This window comes from Tachyglossus aculeatus, chromosome 18, assembly GCF_015852505.1.
Source record: "Tachyglossus aculeatus isolate mTacAcu1 chromosome 18, mTacAcu1.pri, whole genome shotgun sequence".
Taxonomy (NCBI): Eukaryota; Metazoa; Chordata; class Mammalia; order Monotremata; family Tachyglossidae; genus Tachyglossus; species Tachyglossus aculeatus.
Window position 1 is genome coordinate 11,769,601 of NC_052083.1, and position 22,699 is coordinate 11,792,299.

At 42.8% G+C, this 22,699-nt stretch overlaps 1 protein-coding gene across 1 annotated transcript in view; it reads left to right on the forward strand.

Annotated features, from left to right (window-relative positions):
- Positions 1–22,699, forward strand: part of VOPP1 (VOPP1 WW domain binding protein) — a 54,592-nt gene that overhangs the window by 19,494 nt on the left and 12,399 nt on the right. Inside the window, exon 7 of the mRNA XM_038760084.1 lies at positions 10,924–10,982. Within this exon, the coding sequence (XP_038616012.1) occupies positions 10,924–10,982 (59 nt within the window). The remainder of the gene's footprint in view (positions 1–10,923; positions 10,983–22,699) is intronic.

Sequence of the window (22,699 nt, forward strand, 5' to 3'; positions counted from 1 at the left end):
AGGCATTACACTTGTTCCTTTTTTTTTCTGGCTTAAGGGAAAACAGAAATCTTGGGATTGCTCTAATAATTCTTTTTCCACCTCTCCACCCTGAAGTACAGTGCTCTGCACACAGTAAGTGCTCAGTAAATACGATTGAATGAATCTGAGTTTCCAAACAGGAGAAAACAAGGTTGTGGATGGTGAGTGAGTAGAGCACTGGTGTAGTAGCTAAGGGATAGGATTGTCTTTTAGGATTCTGTTCCTGGCTTGCCGGTGATCGTGGCAAATCCTTTTTCCATGTTGTGCCTAGGATTTTAAAGCTGTCAAATGGGGGAAAAACTTGCTACCTACTTGCTTCCTTGTAATGGGAAAAGTACTTATTCATGCAATTCATAGAGAAGATTCAATTAATTGAATGAACTTCTAACCGTGGTAGAAATCAAAGGAGTCTAAAAATAGAGCCAGTGTGAACTTGAAAGGCAGTGTGGTCCTTGAGATTGTCAGGTTGTCACTTGGCATAATCAAAGGTAATCACTAAAACTATTGGCATTATCTGTTAGCTGGGTATGAGACTTGGAGAGCTTTAGAGTTGTGTGCTGTCCTATAACCTGCTTTTTATTAAGATTTGGGCAGTCCAGGAGATTTGTGGATTTATAATTGTAGATACCTAGAACATAAGAAAATACCATTATTGGGTCAGGCCATCCTGACATTCTATCTTATAATAATGATAATAATAATAATGATGGCATTTATTAAGTGCTTACTATGTGCAAAGCACTGTTCTAAGAGCTGACAACAGCATTCTTAGAGGAAATGAGTAATGATTGCCCTTCTTGATATCCATCATAAGGTTTATGTTTAAGTTGTAGAGAAATATAATGTTTATAGTTGTAGCAAACTGAGGTAAATACTAGAGAAGCAGAATGGCCTAGTGGGTAGAGCATGGGCCTTGGAGTCAGAAAGACCTGGGTTCTAATCCTGACTCTTCCATGTGTCTGCTGTGTGACCTTGGGCAAGTCACTTTACTCCTCTGTGCCTTATTTACTTCATCTGTAAAATGGGGATTAAGGCTGGGAGCCTGACACGTGACAGGGACTGTGTCCAACCTGATAGGGATCTATGTACCTTAGTACTTAGTTACAGTGCCTGGAACATAGTAAGTGCATAACAAATATCATAAAAAAAGTTCAGATTAACCCCTCTGACAAAGAAAACTGGTCAGAACCTCGGGGAAAAAAACTCTTGTCATTAAATGTCAAAAATGATAAATAGCATTTGAAGATTTCTGATGATGTTATATAGTGCCAACTTGCAAGTTTGTTTTGCTTCTGAGCCAGGGAGAGAGTATGAGAATAAGTACCAACAGTACAAAATCCTTCAAAAATCCAAAGCAAACTATCACATTCCCCAAGTCACATGAAAAACATCCCCTTCTGTTTAGCTTTTGACAGATGTCATAGTTTGCACGGCCAAGCTACACAAACACTTGTGGTGGACTTTCAGTCTACCTCTGTAGACCATAAGCTATCTGTAGCCAGGGAATGTTTCTATGAATTCTGTTGTACTCTCCTAAGCACTTAGTATTCATTCATTCAATCATATTTTTGAGCACTTACTGTGTCCAGAGCACTGTACTAAGCGCTTGGGAAGTACAAGTTGGCAACATATAGAGACGGTGCCTACCCAACAACGGGCTCACAGTCTAGAAAGGGGGAGATAGACAACAAAACAAAATATATTAATAAAATAAATAGAATAGTAAATATGTACAAGTAAAATAGAGTAATAAATCTGTACAAGAATATATACAGGTGCTGTGGGGAGGGGAAGGAGTTGGGCGAGGGGGAGAGGAAGGAGGGGGCTCAGTCTGGGAAGGCCTCCTGGAGGAGGTGAGCTCTCAATAGGGCTTTGAAGGGAGGAAGAGAGCTAGCTTGGCGGATGTGAGGAGGGAGGGCATTCCGGGCCAGGGGGAGGATGTGGGCTGAGGGGTCGATGGCGGGACAGGCGAGAACGAGGCATGGTGAGGAGGTTAGCGGCAGAGGAGTGGAGGGTGCGGCCTGGGCTGGAGAAGGAGAGAAGGGAGGTGAGGTAGGAGGGGGCAAGGTGATGGACAGCCTTGAAGCCGAGAGTGAGGAATTTTTGCCTGATGCGTAGGTTGGTAGCCACTGGAGATCTTTGAATATGGTGTTCTGCACACAGTAAGTGCTCAATAATACCACTGATTGATTACCCCTGTGCTTAGTACAGTGCTTTGCAGAGAATAAGTGCTTAAATAGCACTATGGTATTTTTGAAATGCATATGATGATGAAAATGAGTGAAAGAAAGAACCTGGAGCCAGGGTTGCCAATCTTCTAATTTCCAGCCGCAGCTGCTACCAAAAACCTTGGCCCAGTGGCACGCTGAAGCCCCTCACAACCACAGTATTTATGACTATGGAATTATTGTTACGGGCTTCATAGACAAGAGCAGTTTTAGCTCATTTCTGCAGATTGTGGATTTACAACCCTTTCATGTGGAGGGCACAGCTGTTTCTGCAGTTTTGGGGCTAGGCTCAGCTGCTTCTGCAGAGGGAACCTTTGTGTGAATTTATGGATGGTGGGCAATGCCATCAGGAGCTGAATTCATGCTTTTGATCCAGTCCCCGCTTTGACTTGGGTTTGGTTACTGAACAGATCAAAGGCAGCTCTTGAGGCTTTAACCCTCTAAGGGGGCAAGCCGCGTGAGCTTGGAGAGGGGGAAATTGTTATTGTTATTATTATTGTATTTGTTAAGGACTTACTACATCAAGCTCGTACTACAGCTCAGCCTGCACACTTGGTTTCATCTAGCTCCAACTGGCTCTCTGTGCCTCAATTTCCTCTATCTCATTGCTGACCCCTTTCCCATTTCCTCCCACTCCATATACACCCTGCCACCACTGTCCCCACCTTCAAAGTCTTATTATGGTCACACCTCCTCTAAGAGACCTTCCCTGAAAAGAACCCTCTATTCCCCCTTCCCCTCCCTTCTGCATTATTTATGCACTTGGTTCTTTGACCTTTGAGAATCTGATATTTGCCCCACCCTCACTTCCACAGCACTTCTGTACAAATCTATGTTATGTATTATAAATTTATCTATACTGATGTATGTCTCCCCCTCTAAACTGTAAGCTTATTGTGGGCAGGGAATTTATCTACCAACTCTGTTGTATTCTTCCAAGCACTTAGTATAGTGCTTATCACACAGTAAGTACTCAGTAGATACCACTGATAATGATAATGAAGCACTGTTTCAAGCAATGGGGTAGATGCACAATAATCAGGTTGGGCACAGTCTCTGTTCCACATGGGGATCACAGTCTAAGTAGAAGAAAGTAGGATCTAATACCCATTTTAAGATGAGGGAACTGAGGCACAGAGAAGTTAAGTGACTTGCCCACCATCACACAGCAGATAAGAGGCAGAGCCAGGATTAGAACCCAGGTCCTCTGACCCCCATACTCTATTATCTTAATGATTCTTATTAAACACTTGCTAGGTGCCAAGCACTGTATGAAGCACTGGGGTTGATAGAAAGTATTCAGGGTGGACACAGTCCTTGTCCCACTTGGGGCTCACAATTCAAATAGAAGGGAGGAGGACTCAATCCCCATTTTACAGATGAGGTAACTGAGGCACAGATAAGTTAAGTGACTTACCCATGGTCACAGAGGAAACAAGTGGCAGAGCCCAAGTCTTCTAACTCCAACTAAGCCATGCTGCTTCCTTATGGCCAAGCAGTATGGTTAAGGCAGTACTCTACTGATTAATTATCAAAGTGAAGAGATCCAAACTCTCGAGTGTTCTTATGTTTTGTATAATTAAGTCCTTGTTTTTCAAATCAAGCAATATTTAAGAACAAGTCATCCTTACCTCAAAGACCAATACTCTCCATTCAGCAAATATTGCTAGAACTGTGTTCTGATGACAATGAATTCAGTATTTATAACAATAATGATGGCATTTATTAAGCCACTTACTATGTGCAAAGCACTGTTCTAAGCGCTGGGGAGGTTACAAGGTGATCAGGTTGTCCCACGGGGGCTCACAGTCTTAATCCCCATTTTACAGATGAGGTAACTGAGGTACAGAGAAGTTAAGCGACATGCCCAAAGTCACACAGCTGACCATTGGCGAAGCTGAGGTTTGAACCCATGGCCTCTAACTCCAAAGCCCGTGCTCTTTCCACTGAGCCACGCTGCTTCTCTCGTAATTCAGTATTTATTGAATGCCACAGCACACAGAGTTCTGAGCACAGGCCTTGGAGTCCGAGATCTGGATTTTAATCCTGGCTCTACCACTTGTCTGCTGTGTAAAGTTGGTCAAGTCACTTAAATATGGTAAAAAAAAGAAAATAATCTGAGTGTGAAGAGTCCACTTGCTGCCCACAGTTACTGTCCAAGGTCCTGAGAGTGGAACCGGACAGTAATGTAGAGATTTTTCGTTTCTTTATATTACACAACAGAATGAACAGGTGCCTCTACTTTTAACTGGCCTAAGGGTATCATTGCTGGTCATGTCGAGTTCACCTTTTGATGAATGCAGAGGCAGTACTATAGCACAACGGGGGTGGATTGCCTTCTCATTTGTACTTCCCAAACGCTTAGTACAGTGCTCTGCACATAGTAAGTGCTCAATAAATACGATTGATGATGATGATGATGATGATGATGATAAGGAGGAGAGGGAGCTGGTGGAACTACTGAAGCCTCTTAAACATTTGAAAGCTAATTGTGGGCTGTCTTGCTTGGGACAGACATGTTTGACATAAACTCAGCTGCAAGGAAAGCAATTGGTGTGTCTCCAGGCTTCCTTTAATCATTGTGTGCCAGTTACATTTGGTAATTCCTGTTTATAAAGCAGTCGTTTTTCTCCTGTTTGCTTAGAGATTGGACTTTTTTTTTTTTTTGCTGGCTGAAAGGAAATAGGGCCTCATAATGTAGTTAAAGTTACATTCTGAGATCGCCCTGGATTTGCTTCTGAATAGTCAATGGTTGAGACCTCTGGGTTCCTTTTTTCCAAGTTAAGTGGCGAACTCTTTGAAATGAGTTTGAAAAGGAGTGGAATGTTTTCTCACAGAGTATCATCCAGCTCCCCCTTATATTTATTCCCAACAGAAGTGTAATGATCTGTGGGACTGCTAGGTAATCCAGGAGGGATTAGCTAGGGTGGTTTGCTTCTGGTGCAACCATATCCTGTACAATGACCAAGCTAATAATTTTAAGGAAGCATAAATCAGTCAATCGGTTGGTGGTATTTATTGAGCACTTATGTGGGCAGAGCATTGCACTAAACTCTTGGGTCAGTGCAATATAATAGAATTGCTAGACATGATCTCTGCCCACAAATAATTTACAGTCTTGTGGCAGCATTTCTAGCAGTATGATCTAGTGGGGACAACACAGGCATGGGAATCAGAAGGACCTGGAATAGACCCCAGATCCTAATTCTGTCTCTGCCACATGTTTGCCGTGTGGCCTTGGGCTAGTCACTTCACTTCTCTGGGCCTCAGTTACCTCATCTGTTAAATGGGGATTAAGGGTGTGAACCCCATGTGGGACAGGGACTGGTTCCAACCTGCTCAACTTGTATCTGCTCCAGTGCTTAGAACAGTACTAGGCACATAGTAAGTGCTAAACAACTACCATAATTATTATAGTTATTATTATGTACTGTGAGCCCGTTGTTGGGTAGGGACCATGTCTGTTGCTGATTTGTACTTCCCACGCGCTTAGTACAGTGATCTGCACACAGTAAGTGCTCAATAAATGATTGAATGAATGAATTAATGATATTGGTCAAGCTTTGAGGACGTTTTGTTGTCCCAGGCAGAGTAAGTGAAATAAGAATTCTACCGGCAGAATAGTGTCACCCTGGCAAACACAGCATCTGATTAGAGATTGGGAAATATTCTCTGTCCAAAGTGCTCATGTGCTCTTTTGACTTGATAGTTAAGAAACAGCACTGTTCAGCCATCCCAAAACCACAGAAAGCAAATAATAAGCTTGCCAAAGCTTTCAGTAAAAAGTCTGGGGTATTATCTTGGCCATTTGTTTTCCAAAGATGGAGGCCGAAATACAGTAAGTGCTCAATAAATACGATTGATTGAATGAATGAAAGTAAATGGGTGATTCTTTCTGACCCAATCCCAAAATGTCTTACCCCACAGTATTAATGGGGCCTCATCATCTTAATCAGCAGTATACATTGAGCACCTGCTGTGTGAAGAGTACTGTACTAAGTGCTCAGACTTATGATAGAAAGACACATCCCTGCTGATGAGGAATTTACAATCTGAAATGCAGTTCTCCCTTCTGAAGAGTCTAAGAGGGTACTGACTGTGAGCCCTCCAGATTGGGTAGAAGACAAGAGCCTCCCTTCTTTTTCCAACTTTATTCTCTCCCCTGGACCAGAAAATGCCCTAATCTCACTCAATCAGTGACACATTTTGAATGCTTATTGTGCGCAATAAGTGTTTGGGGAAGTGCAATACAAGAGAATTGGTAGATCCCTGCATCCTAGGAGCTTATACTGTGATTTTTCCTCTTTTCTTTTTGACTCTCCCCAAACCTATCATGTAATGATGCCATACAGTATTTCCCAATTCCCACAAGCCCCACCAGAGAAAATCTGTCTCGTGGTCTGCCTGTCTCTACTACTGCTGGCCCCTTTACTTCTATTGCTTGGCAGCTGGGAGAAGGACCCAGCATAATTTAAGGAGAATATGTCTAATGGGCCTACAGAATTTTGTATGTGGGCATTGCTTATCTGCACCACATTTTTTCCTCTCTTTCCCCTCCCACTCCTTGCTTTCCCAGCTCCAGGCCACACTTCCTCAAAGGCCTGTGTGCCCAGGGAAACCCGGAGTTGGTGCATCCAATGCTTGCGAAGCGGCAGCCCAGGGCAAGAAAGGAGTTCCTTTCTCCCCTAAATACCTGAATTCTGATTATGCCAGCAGAGTAGTAATAATAATTATTATGGTACTTGTTAAGCACTTACAATGTGCCAAGCACTGTTCTGAGCCCTGGGGTTGCTATGAGTTAATCAGGTTGGACACAGTCCCTGTCCCCCATGGGGCTCAAACCCTTATCCCTATTTTACAGATGAGATAACTGAGGCACAGAGAAGTGATTTGCCCAAGTTTACACTGCAGACAGGTGGCAGAGCTGGAATTAAAACTCAGGTCCTTCTAACCCACAGGCCCGGGCTCTACCCACTAAGTCACACTGCTTTTTCTACTAGTACTCATCATGTGGGTTAGGCATACCGTGTCTTTCCAAGCAGGAAATTGAGGTAGAGTGAGGGTTATGCTTATGGCCTATAATGCCCTTTCACATTTTTAGGTTTCTTTAAAAAATCAACCCACAGCTCTAGTGGGAGGAACTGGAAAGAAAACTGACCCCCTTAGAGACTTGGAGGAACTGTGAATTGGCTCTCCTCTGCATGTTGTCTGATCTCGACACCCAAACATATATCCATATGTATCTGTAACTATATGAACACAGGATTGTTGAGGAAAAATACCATGTGTTTCTTCTTCTGTTTGGGTAGCTATACATGTATACTTAGGCACTGAGCTGAAGAACACATGGTATATCTTTCTTAATGATCTTGGGTGTATTCCTAGAAGTCTAGGTGATCCCAACTCTTTGACTTGGGAGTGCTACTATTCATTGTGAGCCTGGGAATATCTTGCCTTTGTTTGCTCTAGGAATGCATGCGCTGGGGCACAATGATTGAAGCGCTGATCAAGGCTGACCCATCATGTTCGAATTCACTAGTGAACCTGAAGATAATGATGTGATCGGGAGACTCCAGCAGCCTAGCAAGCCTGGCAGGGGGGTGGGTGAAACTAATGAGGTTCAGAAGAGCCTGTGCATGCCCACACTTCCGAACACGCTTAGCACTACTTGAGTGTGTGCATACACACTCACATGCCCAGTGTGGTGTCAGCTGAATGTGATAATCGTGTTAGTAACTCCTCATTAAGTTATTAATCCCCAGAGTAGCTGGACAAAGCTGCTGTAGGTTGAGAGGAAGATGGTTTCCTGTTTGTGGAAATCCGAGAAGCAGCATGGTCTGGTGGTTAGAGCATAGGCGTAGGAGTCAGAAGAAACTATGTTAATAATGGCATTTATTAAGCACTTACTATGTGCAAAGCACTGTTCTAAGCACTGGGGAGGTTACAAGGTGATCAGGTTGTCCCACAGGGGGCTTAATCCAGTCTTAATCCCCATTTTACAGATGAGGGAACTGAGGCACAGAGAAGTTAAGTGACTTGCCCAGAGTCACACAGCTGACAATTGGCAGAGCCAAGATTTGAACCCATGATCTCTGACTCCAAAGCCCGTGCTCTTTCCACTGAGCCATGCTGCTGTGTTCTCATTCTGGCTCTGTCACTTGTCTGTTGGGTGACCTTGGGCAAGTCACTTCTCTGTGCCTTAGGTCACAGGCCTAGGACTCTGAAGGTTGTGGGTTCTAATCCCAGCTCTGCCACTTGTCTGCTGTGTGACCTTGGGCAAGTCACTTAACTTCTCTGTGCCTCAGTTACTTCATTTGTAAAATTGGGATTAAGACTGTGAGTTCCATGTGGGACAGAGACTGTGTCTAACCTGATTACCCCAGTGCTTAGAACAGTGCTTGGCACATGGTAAGTGCTTAACAGTGTGAGCCTGTTGTTGGGTAGGGACCATCTCTATATGTTGCTGATTTGTACTTCCCAAGTGCTTAGTACAGTGCTCTGCACAGAGTAAGTGCTCAGTAAGTATGATTGAATGAAATGCCATTATTATTATTATTAAAATGGGGATAAGACTGCGAGCCCCATATTGTCTGTGTCCTGCCTGATAATCTTTTATATACCCCAGTGCTTAGTACAGTGTCTGGCACATAGTGCTTAACAAAGGCCTTTTAAAAGAAAAAAAGCCTGAATTAGAAGTACCATGAGCGGGAAATCCTCCTGCATGCTCTGCCACTGTTTCTTCAGCTAGGGGAAGGACCCCCTCAATGTCCAACTCCTCATCTCTTTTTTTTTTCTCCCCCAAAATGCACATGACCTGAATGAAGTGTAAAAAAGAGGGAAGCAACTATTTAATGGACCTAGAGTGTCCTTGTCCTTGTTCACATCAAGTGAAATGATTAACCACTGGAAAAATGAGCTCAGTCACTTGCTAGGAAATGAAGAGTAGTTTGCGGAATTTTCTTCAGTGGGACATTTAATATAGTACTCTGTGTGCCAGTGTAGAGCTGGGGAACAGACTATTTCTGAACACTATTCCCTGCCTTACAGGGACCACCCTTATGCTCTTGGACAAACTACTTAATGCATCCAAAATGTAAAATGGAGCAATAACATTCATTGGTCTCATTAAGTTACTCCCAGGCTTAATTAAAGCTGTAAAGAATACTTTGAAATCCTCAGATAAAAGATATAGCAAAGTTCAAACCAATATGAGATGTTACAAGCTAGCAAGAGCTCTGGATGCGTCACTGTAGAATAAGTAACAAGTTATACCTCTGGAAAGCTAAACAGCTATCATCAGGGAAGCATAAGACTTTGTATTTTGGCCTCTTGTTTGCAAAAGTCACTTCTTCCTGCGCTTCAGCAGATATGGTGTATATATATATATATATATATATATATAATCATCATCATCATCAATCGTATTTATTGAGCGCTTACTATGTGCAGAGCACTGTACTAAGCGCTTGGGAAGTACAAATTGGCAACATATAGAGACAGTCCCTACCCAACAGTGGGCTCACAGTCTAAAAGGGGAATATATATATATATACTTTTTTTTGGAAGAGGAATCAAGTAAATGATGCTTGGGCCAAACACAGTAATGCATATTGGCTGACAGTGAAAAAAGCCAAAGGGAAATAATAGCAAATACTAGAATAATCAACATGAAGTGGTCAAGGAGCTGCTCACCAATAGAAAGAGTAACGACTGAGCAGAATGAGGATGAAATTCCCTTCTGGGCTTGCGACTGAAAACGGCCAATGTGGGGATCGCAGTTACAGCAATAATTTGCTCACACAAAGGCTGACCCTTGTTGGATTGCTGTGTTTGACGTTTGTGGAGCCTGGCACTATCTGACTTTGGCTTCCTTCCCGTCTCGAGCCTTATGAAACTGCTGCCCATTTTCTGGCTGCAGAGCACTGACTACCTAAAGCAATTAACTCTGAATTTGCAGCTGGAACGTGGCAAAGTTTGAGGCTTTGTTTAACTGTAACCGTAAAAAAAACCCTCCATCCTCCTTGGTTTCTGTTTCCCAATTTCGGCTGCCCATGCAGTGACTGGGTATCCTGGTGTCATGCATTTTCTTCACCTGTGTTATCGCGCTTAGTACAGTGCTCTGCACACAGTAAGCGCTCAATAAATACGATTGAATGAATGAATGAATGAATGAATCCAGCTGAGAAGCAGCATGGCTTAGTGGAAAGAGCATGGGCCTGGGACTCAGAAGAACTTGGGTTCTAATCCCATCTCCACCACTTGTCTGCTGCGTGACCTTGGGCAAGTCATTTCACTTCTCTGGACCTCAGTTACCTCATCTGTAAAATGGGGATAAGAGTGGTATCCTCATGTGGGACAGGGACTGTGTCCAACCTGATTAACTTGAATCTATCCCAGCACTTGAACAGTGCTTGGCACATAGTAAGTGCTTAGCAAGTACTGTAATTATTAATTATTGTTATTATTATTCAATGCAGTAGCTACTGTTGAATTGAGCTAGCTAACTTGTGGAGATATTCAGAATGAAAAGTTTAAACTGATTTGCTAAAGATGTATAAATTCCCAGGGGGAGATTCATGTACAGACTTTTTCCTCTTGTTCCAATGAGACCTTGAAAGGTGCGGTTCTCCTTAAGTAGGTGTTTCACACTGAATAGATTTTCTTTCTCTTTTAGTGTACAGAAGCCAAAAAGCACTGCTGGTATTTTGAAGGATTATATCCAACATATTATATGTAAGTATTGGTCTCTTTCTCTCTCCCTTTTTGAACAAAAGTTGCTCTTTAACACCAGTGAAATGTGCAGAATCTTTGATTAAAAAAAAAATCAATTTGGGTTTTGCTTAGTTAACCATAAGCTAAGTTTCTCATCCATAGTACTCCTCGGTAGACACAATATGAAAATTGGAATGGTCGATTACCTAAGGACTCCCTCGGTAAATTATGCCACCTTGAATACATTGGTGCAGTCACAGCCTAGAAAAAGTCACAGCTCTTGGCTTCACCATTTATCATTTCATAGGCAAGAACCTAAAATGTCCCACGTTACATGGATGCGTGAGATCCTGTAAGAATATCTGCACAGCAGCAGGAAAACAAAACTGCAGGCATGAGAAAAAGGAAAAAAAATGCAACATGAGACTATCATTTGTGGTAATTATAGGGCTGCCAGAACAAGGAATCGCAGTCATGAGATAATGTGAGTTAACAGAATACATTATCTTGGTTTTCTGCAGATGATATTAGGATCATCATCTGCAAAAATACTTTATAAAACATTTCCCATACCTTAGACTCCCTTTCCTCCCAAGTGGATGGAGATGCAAAGCAGAATCCCGATTACCAAATGTTTTCAGGAAGTTACAAGTGTTTCTTTTAAGAGAAGAGGCCAGAGTGGCTTGAAAAGACAGTTACTGTTGCGACACTGCTATTTGCCATGTCAGAATGACTCTGTTTCTCGGACTCTACATTGTCTGGGTTGTAGTTTACGTGCAATAAATAATAATAATAATAATGGCATTTATTAAGCGCTTACTATGTGCAAAGCACTGTTCTAAGTTCTGGGGAGGTTACAAGGTGATCAGATTGTCCCATGGGGGCTCACAGTCTTAATCCCCATTTTACGGAGGAGGTATCTGAGGCTCAGAGAAGTGAAGTGACCTGCCCAAAGTCACACAGCTGACAAGTGGCAGAGCTGGGATTTGAACTCAAAGCCCGGGCTCTTTCCACTGAGCCACGCTGCTTCAAGAGTCCTGTCTCCCTTGTTGCATCCTCAAACGTGGCTGTGTAGAATAGGATGAATGAGACTGAACTAAGTATAGAACTCTACTCTCTCAGTGATGAGGATCGAGTTAGACAAGGCCCCTTCAGTTCTGATATTCAGGCATGCCATTGAGGAGTAATTTTAGGGGTTAGATAAACTTTTCCAGGGCAGCCAGACTTTTTAAGTAGTTGCCAGAGATCAAGTCTACAGATGGAGTTAAGTGCTTTCATAAGGTCTAAGCACATCATCACTGGGAAAGCCATGTAAGGAGAATGGACAACAGCTGCTCTATGGTGAACAGAAATTGGATCACTGGAATCAAGCTATAAAAAAGAACTGCTTCAAAGGCACAATAAAACAAAATGTCAAGTGATCTAGTACAGCTTTTAACAATTGGAGACAGGAGAAGATGGGTCATTCAAGCTTACGGCAATTAATAACTGGGTGAGGTGATGAAGAATAGAAATCTCCAAGTGAGAAGGGAAACATTATTATTATTACTATTCTTTAGGGCATTTAAGTACTCACTACATGTCGAGCACTTTTCTGAGTGCTGGGGTAGCTACAAAATAATCAGGTTGGACGGCCCCTATGCTACATGGGGCTCACAGTCTAAGTACACTAGATACATCTGTGGGAAGGTATAAATCACAGGCAGAGAAACTGTGTTTGTGCATCATGGTGGCAGGAGTGATTTTTTCCTGGTTTCCGTTCCCAGACTTGGAGCATCTGTAGCAGTATTTCAGCCCTCCAGAGGGACTATGCCCAAAGGGATCATTGCAGAGCTTGCTTACAGCCTCTGCTTCATATCTTCCATGAGAAGGACGGCCCCTTGATGAGAGCTTACATGAGTCCGAGACTCGGGTCTGGCTTCAAAAGAAGCTGCCAGAGCTGCCACAGTCAGACTCAATCCCTTCCCTACATGGGGCTCGCCATCTAAGCGGGAGGAGGAATAGGTAATCGCTCCCCTTCCTACAGATGAGAAATTGAGGCATGGAGAAATTAAGTGACTTGCGCAAGGTCACAGGAAGGCAAGAAGGGAGCTGGGATTAGAACCCCAGGTCCCCATCCAGTGCCCTTTACATTATGCTGTGTGGCTTCTCAAATCCATTTAGGCAGACAAATGAAAGCATTTCATATCCGAGACTAGAATATTAAAACACTGGCTAACTCATCTGTAGCTTTAGATAATGGAACCTGTGCCCTTTAAATTTTAAAAGGGCCTCTTCATCTCACCTGCCACAGTCCTTGGAGAATGATGAGATTTCTTTTTTCCTTTTTACCCTGTACTTCCAAGAATAATATTTTACATTTTCTTCATCGTGGAAAAGTGTTTTTTTATTGTCATTTTTATTATGAATAATACTATTTGATATCTGGCAGAGGAACAGTTTCTAATACAATCTCCCTTACATATTTTAAGTGTTTTATATGTCTGGGCTTCTCATTTTTATATTGTGAGTCCCTTGTGGGCAAGGACCAAATACTCATCAATTCTCTCCGGTACTTATTTCAGGGCTTCACATAATATAGTTGTTTGATAAATGCCACAGATGCAGTGGAAACTATTTCTTGAAGGACTTAATGAAGACATGTTTCTTGTATTTACACTATCCTGTGACTGTGTGACTTCAGAATAGCAATTTAGCATCTCTGGTCCTTAGAAATCCTCATCTCAGCACTAGCAGTAATGGTTCAGGCTTTTCTGTCAGGGATCCAAAATAATTCACCCATGACTGCCAAGCACTTGAAAATGTAAAATACTGAATGTCAGTTTTGAGAATCGTTGTGTTGTGGCTAAAAAGCCCAGGGCTGGCAGGTTGTGGGATGCCATTTCCCCCTTTTTCAGCAACAACTGATTTGCACTTAAAGTGTCGGTGACAGTCCAGAAGCGTAATCAGTTTGTGTTTGCAGAGGGAGGGCAATGAGATTTTGTTATTCCAGGTTTTCCTTATTTGCAGCTTCTGAAAAAAAGCCCCAGCTTTTTATATTAATTAAAACATTTCTTAGGTGTGGTATCAGGTCCTATTCAAGGCTTTGGCTGATTCTCTACTAGTCTGCTGTGTCAATTGCAAATTACCCTAAAAATTGGGGCATGGTAATAGCCGAAACAGTAGTAAGTTTACATAAGTGCTGGAGTTCCTGTGGAAGTGTTGTGACAAGGGTCGCTAGGAAGGGTTTCTGACGAAGGGGGTTTTGAGTTAGGTATAGAGGATGTAGTTTGGTGACCCTTGAAGGGAGAAGGCACTTCAGAAGAGGGAGGATTGGCGTGGGCATCAGTTTGGGGATGGGGAGGTGATTAGCTTTGACAAAACAATGGTAACAAACTGGGGAATGTCAACTAGGTATGCAAGAGCTAAGGGGTGACAGGCCATGGACAAGTGGTTGGGAGCTTCTAGAGGCTTTTGAGGAAGGGAATGATTTGATCTAGCTGGCTGTGTGGAAAGATGGTTTTTACTGAACTGGGTAGGATGTTTAGGAACCTTCACAGCACTATGTGTAAGGGCACATAGCTACTCCACATTTGCCCTCCTCCTCATCCAACTTGCAAAACAGCCTGCAGGGAACCCAGTACCTTTCTGCCAGTATCTGCAGGCTGGGTCAAATAAGCCGTGGATATTATGGGAATAATAATAATAATAATAATGATGGCATTTATTAAGCGCTTACTATGTGCAAAGCACTGTTCTAAGCGCTGGGGAGGTTACAAGGTGATCAGGTTGCCCCACGTGGGGCTCACAGTCTTAATCCCCATTTTACAGATGAGGTAACTGAGGCACAGAGAAGTGAAGTGACTTGCCCAAAGTCACACAGCTGACAATTGGCGGAGCCGGGGTTTGAACCCATGACCTCTGACTCCAAAGCCAGGGCTCTTTTCCACTGAGCCACTTCCTTTGGATTAGTAGCATGGCCTAGTGACAAGAGCATGGGCTTGGGGGTCAGAGGTTGTGAGTTCTAAACCCGGCTCCACCACTTGTCTGCTATGTGACCTTGGGCAAGTGACTTCACTTCTCTGTGCCTCAGTTACGTCATCTGTAAAATGGGGATTAAGAAAGTGCGCCTCATGGGGGACAGGGACTGTGTCCAACCTGATGACCTTTTATCTACCCCAGCATTTAAAACAGTGCTTGGCAGATGGGAAAGGGTGGATCAGCCCAGGATGGATTATGTACCAATTATAGCCTCTTGATGATGGTGGAAGTTGCTTTAATTTATTCACCAAACACAACACCAGCTGACCTTTTTCATATCTGACCATTATCGACCTATTAATGCTAATTACCCAACTCCACTTGCAACTTTGCTGAGGGTACCTGAATAATAGAAGTGTGAGAAATATCATGGCCTAGTGGAAAAAGCACAGGCCCGCGAGCCAGAGATCTGGGGCTGTAATTCCTTCTCTGCCACTTACCTGATATGTGGCCTTGGGCAAGTCACTTCATTTCTTTTTTCTAATTATCTTTTTCGGGCAATAAAGACCTGCCTTGTAGAGTAATGCTGGAATGATTTAAGGATATTGTATGGGAGTTTGGGAAACATTCCTAATCACTGTTTGTGTCCTGCCAGATAGTTGGCTTTCTTGAAACAAAAATTCACAGGAACAAATTAGACTCGTAGGTAACTTCATTTTCTCTTTGGCAATTGAAGTGCATATTGAAGCCCATGCCACGATCACGCGGTGCCCACGTCCCAATCACGTGCTCCCCGCGCAGCGGTCATCAGCGCTTAGAACAGTGCTTTGCACACAGTAAGCGCTTAATAAATGCTATTATTATTATTATTATTATTATCTGCTCCCAATCATCCTCTACCTGACGTCAGGGATATCTGGCCTTGCCTAGCCAAAGAACTGGGCTTCAAAATCAATCAATCATCAAATGCTTCTTAACCAATGAGGAGCAGCAAGGCCCAATAGATAGAGCACAGGCCTAGGAGTCAGAAGGACCTGGGTTCTAATCCCGGCTCTGCCTCTCCTCTGCTGTGTGACCTTGAGCAAGTCACTTCACTTCCCTGTACCTCAGTTCCCTCATCTGTAAAAAGGGGATTAAGACTGAGAGCCCCACATGGGACATGGACTGTGTCCAACCTGATTATCTTACATCTACCTCAGTGCTTAGTACAGTGCCCAGCGTGTAGTCAGTGCTTAGATACCATAGAAGATGGTATTTATTGAACAACTATATGCAGAGCACTATACTAAGCTCTTGGGAGAATACAGAACAATAGAGTTGGGAAATACAATCTCTGCCCCCAAGGAGTTTATGGTGGCCAGTTGTCCCCTGAAAGGGCAAAAAAAGGGTGGAAGGTGGCCTAGTGGATAGAGCACAGGCCTAGGAGTCAGAATGACCTGGGTTCTAATCCCAGCTTTGCTTTGATGGCATTTATTAAGCGCTTACTATGTGCAAAGCACTGTTCTAAGCACTTGTCATCTGTGTAACTTTGGGCCAGTCACTTCACTTCTCTGTGCCAGTCACTTCACTTCTCTGTGCCTCAGTGACTTCATCTGTAAATTGAGGATTAAGACTGTGAGCCCCACATGGGACAAATTGATCAGCTTGTAGTCCCCCCCCCCCCCAGTGCTTAGAACAGTGCTTTGCACATAGTAAGCCCTTAACAAATACCATCAATATTTATTATTATCACTCTAGAAATGAGGACCTGAGAGCGATCTACCCCGAGCAGGGTACCTAATCTGATTTTCACTGGAACGTGTGTGCAGGTTGAAATAGTTTATATAAGATTTCATTCCATCTGGATCTAATAGGCATCTCCATATAATCACCAGGCCAATTCTGTAAATGATTGCTTCCTGAATGTGACCTCTCTGTGACCTAAAAAGAGAAGACCAGACCCCCTACTAAGGAAGGTATTTTTCCACCTATTCATACTTGCCTTAGAATTTTAGGAGCCATGAGAGAGAAATCAGAGCTAAATTTGCAGGCTGGAAATGTAAGTTGTAGAAATGATTTGAAGTGTGACCATTTGAGGGTAGTAGAATACAATAAAATGATGATTGCAGCCTTTGGCTTGGTCCTCAGCCAGGTCATTGTAACCGTCACTAATAGAACGCCATTAATGAACAACTATCATTAGAACCTCATACCAAAAATACAAAACTGAACAAACGTGAGCGTTTCCCAAATCCTAGATGATGTCCTACATCAATAAGTGCATGTTTTGCTGCTTTTATCTTTCAAATGCCGGATCCACCTGAGTGGGAAAGTGCTGGAATCCAGAGTAGCCAGTTAATTGCTTCATGGGATATTTGAAAGCCATTTCGAAGGGGGGAAAAAAGGACTATTTCATCCTGATTGAACATTCTTTGAGGTTTATGGCAACTACATTTGTTTCCAAGCTGCAGGGATGCGAGTCTATAATTAGGCATTCTGGGGGTGGATTTAGTCAAGAGTGATGTTTGTTCCACTCTGCTGAAAGCCTGAGAACAGAGACATCTGGGACACCGAGCTTTACTAGGCGAAGGAAAGCAGAAGAAAAATCCATTCTGCTTTAGCCTCCCTTGGCTGTTCAGCCTAGCATACAGAGCCTAGGCAGTGAGCTCGGGCCTTCATTCATTCAGTCATATTTATTGAGCGCTTACTGTGTGCAGAGCACTGTACTAAGCACTTGGGAAGTACAGCTAGATGCCCCCTACGGTGACCACCCAGACCTATGCAACATGCAGCTGATGCCTGGGGACGTGTTGCATTCTGAGAATTACTTAATATGCCAGACTGCCTGTGAATGTTTACTGCTTTTAATTAGGCTCAGTGTTACACTTAGCTTTCCATTTACAATTACAGCTGTTTGAAATGTCAGCAGGTATGTGCTTAGGGCAATAATTTTGCTGCAAGTTTCATGTGAATGGAAAATACCGAGAAGAAAAGAGGTAACTGTGTCACATGTAGAATCGCCTCTACTTGAAGTGTCTGGCACTGTACAAGTTCTTCAAATGGGATTCAGGCCAGAGTCACTGGTGAACTATTAGAATCGCTGAAATGGAGCTTCAGCTCAAGTTGGGGGCATAAAAGAAGTCCTGTGTCTTGAAAGAAGGGAGCAGCTAACCGCTTGGCAATGAGTGTTTGCAGCTACTGTTCCAAGCCTGGCTCATTCTGGAGGGTGCTAATAAGATCTCAGGCCTTTAATCAGGGTTCGAGAGAGCAATTTGAATTGGGTATCCCATTTATATCCAAAGCCTCCCAAGGTTGTTGGGTCATAAACTCAGCCCATCTTGAAAGGCAAAGAACTCCAACTCGGATGATAAAGCTCTTAGCGAACTGGATTCCCTGTAGTGTTTCAGACCAGAGTAAACATGACAATAACCAGAGCAAGGTTTATGAAAGATCAGGAGAAACAACAAAGCGGATCATCGGGAACGTAGCCTTCAGGAAATGAAAATCCTCTCTTTTGGGTCAGAGACACAGTATGTCAAATCGATGCTGGAAACCAGGCTCTCATTTTCAGTTTTGGAAAATGTAAAGCTACATCTTGGGCTACGAGGAGCCTGCACTTGTCTCACAGTGCTTTCACCAAAACCCACAGGGATGAGGGTCTCACAGCTTCAGGGCTTTATAACTCTCTGCTGAGAGATTAAAGAAAGAGCAAGAGAATTAAGTGGATATTACTCATGACAACTGTTCTGAGCTATTGATATCTTGTCTTTGCTACGAATAGAGAGATCAATCTTAAATTTCTCATCTTTTCAATCTCATAATTTTCCAGTCAAGTACTTCTGAGGAGAACAGTTTTAAGTCAAATTTTTCCTTCAATCAGTTGGTTCACCCATCCTTCAAAAAAAATACAACCTGCCAAATTCGACCAGTTTATCCTTCAGTGTTCTAAAGGACTAGCAAAGTTGTAGGGAGCACTGGTGATTTGTGGTCCAGGGCTAATGTTTCCAGCTTTCCTTCCCCTCATCTTTGACATGCGTAGGTTTCCTGATTTCTTCATGTGGAATGTCTTTTTGAAGTGAGATTTGGCCTGCATGTTCCTCAGTGCACTTGGGATGCAGTCGTCTATTTCTTGGCGTGTGTCGTTTTCCAACACTGTACATCATTAAGCAATTAGCAAATACGGCACGGTCTACTGGATAGAGCACGGGACTGGGAGTAAAGGGACCCCGGTTCTAATCCGAGCTCTGCTGCTTATCTGCTGTGTAACCTTGGGTAAATCACTTAACCTCTCTGTGCCTCAGTTACCTCATCTGTAAAATGGGGATTAAATCCCCTTCCGACTTAGACTGTGACCCCCATGTGGGACAGGGACTGTGTCTAACCTGATTACCTTGTCCCCAGCGCTTAGAACAGTGCTTGACACATAGTAAGTGCTTAACCAATTTCAGAATTTTAATTACAGTGAAAGAGAGATGGTACAAAAAGGGCCATGTGTTCTTTAAGACCTAATCTTGGAAGGCCATGCCAGGACAGTACGAAGCCAAACACAAGCCTCAAGGGGACCCCCGCTTCCCCAAACTCCCTCAATTCATCATCGAGATTCACCCTGATTTAATTGGTTGACCTTTAAAATCGCGGCACCCAGTACATTCTGCTTCTGAACCAATTAAAAGAGTTTTGTAGTTCTCAATGGTATGAAGAAAGCAATACATTTTGGGGCTGGTAATTAGTTGCAGGCATGGCCAATTCCCCAAATGAGCAGTCTGACAGGCCTCTGCGGGCTCCATGGACAGCCGAAGCTTCCCAGCAGCCATTCAGAAGGGCTAGTCTTATTTCAGAAGTCAGCTGTACTCTACTGGTAAATCTTTAAACAGAGAAGCAGCGTGGCTCAGTGGAAAGAGCCCAGGCTTCGGAGTCAGAGGTCATGGGTTCAAATCCCGGCTCTGCCAACTGTCAGCTATGTGACTTTGGGCAAGTCACATAACTTCTCTGTGCCGCAGTTCCCTCATCTGTAAAATGAGGATTGAGACTGTGAACCCCATGTAGGACAATCTGATTACCTTGTCTCCCCCCAGTGCGTAGAACAGTGCTTTGCACATAGTAAGTGCTTAACAAATTCCAAAATTATTATTATTATTTAAACTATTGGGGGTTATATGAGAGATTGGAAATCCATCTAAATTATTGAGTTCAAAACCAGAACTAGCTTCTTTTTGAAGCCATGTGTCTTGAAATTGGACTGAACAGAAGAATCCAGGTAAAAGTCTCTATTACCACAGATGATTGTTACAAAGACAAATGTATTCACATTGACCAAGGATGGACAGACATTAGTATTATTTCGCATGCTTCCTCAGATCAGGAGAGTCAGTAGCTTAACCGACATTTTTCATTTCAACATTGAAATGTCATTTGGAACCAGGAATTTGAGAATGTCAGAGAAAAAAAAAGGGTTTAGCTATTTTTTGTCTCTTCCTTCTTTCAAGTGTAAAGCCTGGTCCCAGGGAAGCCAAACATAGTGTGCCATTTTGAGCTTCTTTGTCTTATTTACCTTCTCTTTGCCAGCTCTCCCTCCTTATTGAAGGGTTATAGCTGTACCTACAGCTACAGAATAAATGAGCTTTGATTTTTTTTATAGCATTTCATATTGAAAATTAGTTACACCTGCAACTGACAAAAGCCCATTCAAATTCTTGGTCTTTTCATTTCCTTCCCCAAATAAAAATCAGTGTTAAAATGGTACAATCTTTTATGAAAAAAGGAAAGCTCCTATTATGCCAAATGTCATGGAGAGTCTTCATTGAGCCAATGTTTTAGTTCCTGTTCTGACAGTCTCCTAGAAAGCACAATAATTGCACTGCAGTGCAAGACCGAAAGAGTCTTTCGGCCATGAGGCGAAGTGTAGGATAATAATAATAATGGTATTTGTTAAGCGCTTACTATGTGCAAAGAACTGTTCGAAGTGCTGGGGAGGTTATAAGGTGATCAGGTTGTCCCACGTGGGGCTCACAGTCTTCATCCCTATTTTACAGATGAGGTAACTGAGGCAAAGAGAAGTGAAGTGACTTGCTCAAAGCCACACAGCTGATAGTTGGCGGAGCTGGGATTTGAACCCATGACCTCTGACTCCAAAGCCAGGGCTCCTTCCCCTGAGCCACGCTGCTTCTCAGTTACTGGGCTTTATAGACATGGCCTAGCTAAGGTACTAACAATCAATTAATCATATTAATTGAGTGCTTCCTGTGTGCAGAGAATTGTACTAAGTGCTTAGGAGAGTCCAAAGTAACAGAGCTGGAACAGCAGGTCACCAAGTTCCCACCATAGCACTTGTATAGTCATGGCCACCCAAAGCTTTGTAGCCACCACAGTATTTGTAGATAATAATAATAATAATAATAATAATTTTGGTATTTGTTCAGCGCTTACTATATTCAAAGCACTGTTCTAAGCACTGGAGAGGTTACAAGGTGATCAGGTTGTCCCATGTGGGGCTCACAATCTTCACCCCCATTTTACAGATGAGGTAACTGAGGCCCAGAGAAGTGAAGTGACTTGCCCAAAGTCACACAGCTGACAAGCGGCGGAGTTGGGATTTGAACCCGTGACCTCTGACTCCAAAGCCTGGGCTCTTTCCACTGAGCCATGCTTCTTCCCCACTTTATGTGCTCTACCATTCACATTTATTTTTCCCTTCTCTTGTCATAAAGAGTGGTAATTCTTCTGTCTGGGTCTCCTGTTAGATTGTCATCTTGATGAGGACAGGGATCATATCTTTTACCTTTATTGTACTTTCCCAAGTACTTGGTATAGGTTTCTGCACTTTCCTAGACACCTAGTAAAAACTATTGGTGAATTGATCAGTCCCTGGGTCCTACCTCGCTTTCTAATGGAACTGGGCAATGACCTAGCAGAAGGAGGCCTCCACATTACCCTGTAGAATTCACCTGCAGCTGATGGTGGCCTTTTTTTTTTATAAGAAATTGGGAATATATTTAATATCTAACTCGGGATCCATTCTTTTGTCTTGAAACGTTTAAGTCGTTTGATATTACACTGTTTCACTCTAGATCATATTTCAGGCCCTGTGGAAAGTTAGCTCGGCTTCTTTGTAATAAAGTCTTAAGACCGCTCGGTTTTCATCACAGTGCCTGGCTTTTGTTCTCCCAGGTATGGGAAGCATTACAACAGGAAAAAGTTCTTTGGCATTGCCCCTGGTTATTTTGTAAGTTTACTGCAGCTTCAGCCATGTTTATTCTGGCTTTATAATAGACAATATCAAAATACTTCCACACGGAATGCAAGAGTGAATCTGTTTGGAAAAATCTTCCAGTTAAAAACTTGGGCTCTCTGGCGGGGAAGTGAAATGTAATCATGTTGTCAAGTAGTAAAATTAAAAAACCTTATTTTTCCTCTCATTGAAATGTATGTCATTTAGAGCCAATTATTTTAGACTGTCAGAGCAAAGAAAAGGGTTTAGCTTTTTTATGTCTCTTCCTTCTTTCAAGAATGAAGCCTGGTCCCAGAGAAGCCAAACCTAGTGTGCCATTTTGAGCGGCTTTGTATTTGTCTTTGTCGTATTTACCTTCTCTTTGCCAACTCTCCCTCCTAACTGAAGGGTTATTAAAGGCCCAGGACCTTTTCTAGTGAGTTGTAATGTCTACATCTGTCTCACCCCCAAGAGAAGCAGCATAGTCTTGTGGATAGAGTCTTACCTCCTTCCCTTCCCCACAACACCTGTATATATGTATATATTTTTGTACATATTTATTACTCTATTTATTTATTTATTTATTTTACTT